This window comes from Myotis lucifugus, unplaced genomic scaffold, assembly GCF_000147115.1.
Source record: "Myotis lucifugus unplaced genomic scaffold, Myoluc2.0 scaffold_1791, whole genome shotgun sequence".
In the NCBI taxonomy this organism is placed as follows: domain Eukaryota; kingdom Metazoa; phylum Chordata; class Mammalia; order Chiroptera; family Vespertilionidae; genus Myotis; species Myotis lucifugus.
This window is the reverse complement of record NW_005872839.1, coordinates 22,382-29,500: the sequence shown is the minus strand read 5'-3', so window position 1 is coordinate 29,500 and position 7,119 is coordinate 22,382. Positions and strand designations below refer to the sequence as shown.

Sequence of the window (7,119 nt, the reverse complement as noted above, 5' to 3'; positions counted from 1 at the left end):
CCCGTGACTGCCTCCTGGCCTGTCCCTCGTGTCCCTGTGCAGCCCGGGGGCCGGGCCCTTGCCTGCCCTGCGCTTGCGTCTCCTGTTTGGGAAACGGGGTAAGTGCTGTCACAGCGACAGAGCAGTGCCGGGCAGTGAGGGCTGCTTGGCTCTCTGGTCTCCTTACTCTCTTTGGGGTGGTTAGTTAAAAAAATGTTTTTAAAATATATTTTTATTGATTTCAGAGAGAAAGGGGGAGGAAGAGAGAGATGGAAACATCAATGATGAGAGAGAATCATTGATCGGCTGCCTCCTGCACGCCCCCTACTAGGGATCGAGCCTACAACCCTGGCATGTGCTCTTGGCCGGAATCAAACCCGGGCCCCTTCAGTCTGCCGGCCGACACTCTATTCACTGAGCCACACCAGCTGGGGCCAGAGGTGGTTAAGTTTAAAGGAAAAAAACCCATCATGTGGCACCAGCTGCTCTGAAACGTGTGTGGATCTGAGGGCTCGGCTCAGCCTGGCTGGCAGGCCTAAGGCAGGTCACCTAACACGGGGCCTCAGTTTTCCTCATCTCTCAAGTGGACATAATAAAATCGCCTTGTTGGGCTGTGAAGAAAATTCGGTAAAAATCAAACATGCACCGTGACCGGCATGATAGTATTCAGACTGTGTGTGTGTGTGTGTGTGTGTGTGCAAACAGGCTGACATACACCAGGCGAGAACTATTCACAGGCACGTAGCTGAGTCATGCCTTAGGGGCTCAGGCCAATCCCTTCTTCTTTTAAAACCAATCTGTCTCCTCACGTGTGAAAAGGAAACATGAGCCATAGCCTCTGTGCTTCATCCCGGTGAGAAGGTCAAATGAGAGGTGGGTGTGAATTCCCTGGAGACCCACACAGCACTCGCTGTGCAAGTACGAGAAGGACCGGACGCATCCGCTGAGTGAAGGAGTGTGATTAAGGAGCGAGGCACGTGATCACACTGCTCTCCTGGGAAAATAAAGGCTCTCCCAGCGCTGGGCTCTCCCCGCTCTCATCCATGCCTCCGGGGCCTGCCAGAGGAAGGGGCTCATGGTCCGTGACTCGGCGCTGCCTACAGTTACTAATGTGGAGATCACAGCCCTCCTGCAGCAGCCTCCCCGCGGGGGGAGGATGGGGACCGCCCTCAAATGCAGGGTCTTGGGTCCCTGACTGACCTGCCCCCTAAATCAGAATCTTCTGGGGACAAGCGCAAGATACCTGCATTGTAAGCGAGTTCCTCAGGGAGTGCTATGCACACTAACGTTGGAAAAATCCTTCTTTAAAAAAACTCAACAAGTAGTATTAATATGTAATCAGTGATGAGTTCCCCGTCACTGGGGGTATGCAAGCAGAAGCATCAAGGATTCCTGGAGCTCCTACATCTCAGTCAGCAGGGGGGGCTCTGGAGGCTGTGAGGAGCGGGGCTGCGGTGTGATTGTGACCCCGGAGGGAGGGTCCTGGGATAGACCCCTCTTACCTCTGAGGAGCAGGTGACTCACCAGGACCTCCGCGGTGGCGTTGCTGAGTTCCTCCACCCAGGCGCCAAGCTGCCCCCGGGTCTGCTTCTCTACATACTCCCGGATGCTGTGCTGGGCCCCCGCCGGGTCCTGGGCAGCCCCCGGGCCCAGGCCGCTGAAGCTGCGCTGGCCCAGCGTCAGGAGGAGCTGGGGGCCCTGCACGGGGAGCCTGCGCAGCAGGTCACGGAAGCCCTCCTGGATCTCGGCCTCGGAAACCAGCGTGAGGTTGAAGCCCAGGCCCTCCAGGAGGTGGGCCCTGCTGGCGGCAGGGGCTCCGAGGGACAGCGTGGCCAAGGCCCAGGAGATGCTCACGGGGGAGAAGAGGACGTTCTCTCCGGGGGCCTCCGAGGCCAGCTGTCGGTAGAGGTCGAAGGCAAAGTCTATGTTGCTCACGGAGAGCTTGTGGCAGGGCAGGGCCGGCCCGGGAGGGACGTCCGAGGGGCCGGGGTCCATGGGGCCAGAATCCTTCTGGTTGGCCAGGGCCAGGCAATGGCCCACAGCCAGGAGCGCAGGGACCAGCAGCCACATCCTCTGGAGTCCTTGGTCAAGATTCTAGAAGCAGGGGCGCGGGAGGACAACAACAACAACCGTAATAGTAATCCTATCTAACAAAAGACAAAAAGGGTAATTAACCGTACCTCCGCTACGCTTCCCATTGGCTAATTAGGGCAATATGCAAATTAACCGCCAACAAAGATGGCGGTTAACCATCATCAAAGATGGCGGTTAATTTGCATACGTAGGCACAATGATGGGAGGCGAAAGAGGAAGGACGGAAGAACAGTGATCGGAAACCCAGGCAGCAGGCAAGAGCTGGCTGGCAGGGCAAAGGCGGCCCTGGGGGCTGCCTTTGCCCTGGCCCCCAGCCGGTGATCACCATTGGAAAGCCGGGCTGCAGGTGAGGCAGCACCCCCAGGGGCCTGGACCCCGGGGTCGCCATGGCGATCGGAGGGAGAGAGAGCCGCATCGGGAATGGAGAGCCGGGGCGCAGGCGAGGCGGCACCCCAGCACCCCAGCACCTGACATGCAAAGGTCGGGGATGAAATGACTTTTCCAACCACATGTGCAAATATCCTGGGGAAGGCATCACTGAAGAGTTCACAACAACTCTCTTACTTGGCAAGGAAGAAAACAGTTGGCAACGGAAACAATCCCTTACATCAAAGTTAAGGTCCCTCTGAGTAAAAGAGAATATTTCCAATGTAAAGGAGGGAGCAGGCAAAAATAATAGGTTCTCATGACTTCCACTGAAGTTTGAGCATATGACAGAGTCAAAATGACATACAAATTAAAACAGACAGTGGACATTCAAATGACCCGAATCAACTGTCACTGTTTGTCCCAATAGCTGCAATGCTTATGTGATAATATAGTTTAACAAACATTCAAAACAAGTCACATGATAAGAGAGGTTCGGCTTCTAAAGTAAATTGAATATGTTCTTTAAAAATTCTCATGTCCTCCCCTCTGACTATAATTCTTAATTTTCCAATCAGAAAATTACCCCAGGTGATCCAGTAACATGTAGAACTCCAGTAACCTAACTTATTTAAAAAAACAAACATCCCAACCATTTTTAAAATATTTAAATTGATATTTTAGGGTTAAAATTATAGAAGATATTTAGATCCAAATATATTTTCTGAATAGAAAATATTTCAGTTTTTGATTAAAAAAATAAACATAAAAAATATATAAGTGACACATTTTCCCAAGGAACTCTGAATTAGTACCTTTCCCTCTAACTTTCTTCAAATTAAGAGAACCTATGGAGTTTCCTATACTGCACAAGTTTTAATGAAAGAAAATAAGACTTTCTAAGAGCATCAAATACATGTTTTCTTATTTACAAATATATATACTCTTCTCTCTCTCTCTCTCTCTCAAATATATTCTTACTGATTCAGAGAGGAAGGGAGAAGGAGAGAGATAGAAACATCAATGATGAGAGAGAATCATTGATCGGCTGCCTCCTACATGCCCCGTACTGGGGATCAAGCCCACAACCCGGGCATGTGGCCTGACCAGGAATCAAACTGTGACTTCCGGAGAAACCAAGATGGCGGCATAGGTAAACACCGGAGTTTGCTGCCTCGAACAACCACTTCAAAAATACAACTAAAAGACGGAACGGACATCATCCAGAACCACAGGAAGGCTGGCTGAGTGGAAGTTCTACAACTAGGAGGAACCGAGAATCAGAGGAGGCGCAGTGCTGAAGTAAAATACTAAGGTGCGGACTGCGTGCGGCGCGGGCTGGTGGTTGAGGGCGCGGTTGTCTGTTTCAATCCGAGGGAGCCTCAGACTCTGAGCTCCAGATCCAGGCGAGTCTCTAGGGACCCAGACTCAAACGGGAGAAGCGGGACTGTCCGGCTTCGGTCCCTCCGAGGTTTGCAGCGGTTGCTGGGACAGAGAGGCAGAGCCCCTGGGGACGGACTGAGAGCAGCCATAACTTCTCCCTCCTCCGCCCTGTTGATCCCGTGGGACCCGCCCCGCCCAAGCCCTGCACAGAGCCATTTGCCGGATAGCCTCAGGCAAAGGCTAGATTAGCACCTCCCTAGAGGACAGAAGTTCTCCCACTGCAAACACAGCTGATTCTCACAGCCAGTTGGCCTGGAGGTCAAGTAGTAATTACCTACAACAATCAAGGCTTGACTACAACAAGACTGCTCACAGAGACCACAAGGGGGTGCACCAAGAGTGTCTACCTCAGGTAATTGGGACACTTAACACGGAAAGCCACTCTATCGACACAGCGAAGCATAAAAAAATGCCAAGACAAAGAAACAGGTCACAAAGGACAGAACCAGAGGAAAGCAGGCTACTGGATATAGAATTCAAAACCACACTTTTGAGGTCTCTCAAGAGGCTTCTAGAGTCTGTCGATAAACTTGATGAGATGTACAGGAAATCTAATGAGACCCTCGATGGTGTGATAAAGGACCAACTAGAAAGTAAGCATACACTGACTGAAATAAAGAATATTATACAGACTCCCAACAGCAGACCAGAGGAGCGCAAGAATCAAGTCAAAGATTTGAAATGCGAGGAAGCAAAAAACACCCAACCGGAAAAGCAAAATGAAAAAAGAATCCGAAAGTGTGAAGATAGTGTAAGGAGCCTCTGGGACAGCTACAAGCGTACAAACATCAGAATTATAGGGGTGCCAGAAGATGAGAGAGAGCAAGATATTGAAAACCTATTTGAAGAAATAATGGCAGAAAACTTCCCCTACTTGGTGAAAGAAATAGATTTACAAGTCCAGGAAGCGCAGAGAACCCCAAACAAAAGGAATCCAAAGAGGACCACACCAAGACACATCATAATTAAAATGCCAAGAGCAAAAGACAAAGAGAGAATCTTAAAAGCAGCAAGAGAAAGAAACTCAGTTACCTACAAGGGAATACCCATACGACTGTCAGCTGATTTCTCAACAGAAACTTTGCAGGCCAGAAGGGAGTGGCAAGAAATATTCAAAGTGATGAATACCAAGAACCTACAACCAAGAGTACTTTATCCAGCAAAGCTATCATTCAGAATTGAAGGTCAGATAAAGAGCTTCACAGATAAGGAAAAGCTAAAGGAGTTCATCACCACCAAACCAGTATTATATGAAATGCTGAAAGGTATCCTTTAAGAAGAGGAACAAGAAGAAAAAGGTAAAGATACAAATTATGAACAACAAATACGCATCTATCAACAAGTGAATCTAAGAATCAAGTGAATAAATAATCTGATGTACAGAATGAACTGGTGATTATAATAGAATCAGGGACATAGAAAGGGAATGGACTGACTATTCGTGGGGGGAAAAGGGGTGTGGGAGATGCGGGAAGAGACTGGACAAAAATCATGCACCTATGGATGAGGACAGTGGGTGGGGAGTGAGGGCGGAGGGTGGGGTGGGAACTGGGAGGAGGGGAGTTATGGGGGGGAAAAAGAGGAACAAATGTAATAATCTGAACAATAAAGATTTAATTTAAAATAAATAAATAAATAAACTCTGAAAAAACAAAACAAAACTGTGACTTCCTGGTTCATAGGTCGATGCTAAACCACTGAGTCACACCGGCCGGGCTCAATTCTTATTTATAAATTCATTCCAAGGACATATACAGCTTGAAAAGCTTTGGAAGTAGTTTCAAAAAAAAAACAACCCTAGCTTTTAAGTAACAAGAAAACAGTTATAAAAGAAAGTTTAAATTAAAAGAAAAAAAATGTTTTAATTTACTCAAGAGTGGGAACATCCTCCATGAAAATGCGTACCTTGACTGTGGATGGCTGGGTGGCCTTATCACACCTTAGGAATTCAAATGCTTTTTACAATGACAAGAAAGAGAGTTTCATCTCATTTCTCTCCCAGGGTAGGTGTCTGTCAATAGAAGGTGGACATCAATAAAAGGAGGGGCTTGCACAATCAATCCAGAAAGTCAGCAATCTATGAATAATCCAGAACCAAGTATTTATCTCCTCTGCCTCACACCCTCCCTCCCAGCCAGTGAGCAAGATAATTACCCTCAAGTCAAGCTAAGTGCCCCCCCAGTCACAGTGGCCCAATGCTGACATACAAAGCATACAAATAATTCTCACTCTGGCATAAAAGTGACAACTTTCTTGGAAGAAAAGCAGATACTGTACATTTCTCAAAGTCTTCCTGAAACATTTTTTAAAGTAATTTTTACTTCTTTAGAAAAAATGCATACATGGCAAACCATCTGTGATAAAAGGCCCATTCTATAAAATTTTCCCTGGTCCTACTCATATCTGCAATCATAACCATATTTACAGACAAATATATCTATACTAATAAAAGAGTAATATGCTAATTAGACCGGGAGACCTTCCAGGAGACCTTCCAGATGTTCTTCTGGACAAAGCCATGGTGGTGGGGCCGAGGTAGAGGCGGTTAGAGGCCAAGAGGGGAGGGCAGTTGTGGGTGATCAGGCTGGTGGGGGGCGGAGCTGTTGGGGGTAAGCAGACCAGCAGGGGGGCCAGTTGGGGGCAAGCAGGCCATCAGTGGGGGTCAGTTGGAGGTGATCAGGACAGCGGGGGGGGGCAGTTTGGAGTGAGCAGGCCAGCAGGGGGGGCAGTTTGGGGTGATCAGGCTGGTGGGGGGGCATTTGGGAGCAAGCAGGCCGGCAGGCAGAGTGGTTAGAGGCAATCAGGCAGGCAGGCGGGCAGGTGAGTGGTTAGGAGCCAGCAGTCCAGGATTGCGAGAGGGATGTCTGACTGCTGGTTTAGGCCCAATCCCTGTAAACTGGCAGTAGGACATCCTTCGAGGGGTCCCAAATTGGAGAGGGTGCAGGCCAGGCTGAGGAACACACCCTCCCCAGTGCACGAATTTCGTGCACAAGGCCACCAGTTTTACCATAAAAGATACTTGACAAAAATCATTTGGGAGTTCACTAATCTCTGGAAGAATGAGAGGAATAAAGTTTTTTATTGAAAGTCAAAACAATTTTCACAATTATGCATCAGACTTGTTTCAATTAAGAAATCCCTGCTACTATGTTCAAATACTGGGTCCTTATATCATTTACCACCAGTTACACTTATAGCACTGGACAATAGCCCCTTTTCCTCTTGTCTCCAGGACTC

General features: G+C 48.5%; 1 protein-coding gene across 1 annotated transcript in view; it reads right to left on the bottom strand.

Annotated features, from left to right (window-relative positions):
• Positions 1-7,119, bottom strand: part of LOC102421758 (putative serpin A13) — an 11,817-nt gene that overhangs the window by 2,728 nt on the left and 1,970 nt on the right. The window contains exons 2-3 of the mRNA XM_023748775.1: positions 1,482-2,073; positions 1,180-1,222 (exon numbers count right to left, since the gene is read on the bottom strand). Coding sequence (XP_023604543.1) covers positions 1,180-1,222; positions 1,482-2,049 — 611 coding nt within the window. The 5' untranslated portion in view covers positions 2,050-2,073. The remainder of the gene's footprint in view (positions 1-1,179; positions 1,223-1,481; positions 2,074-7,119) is intronic.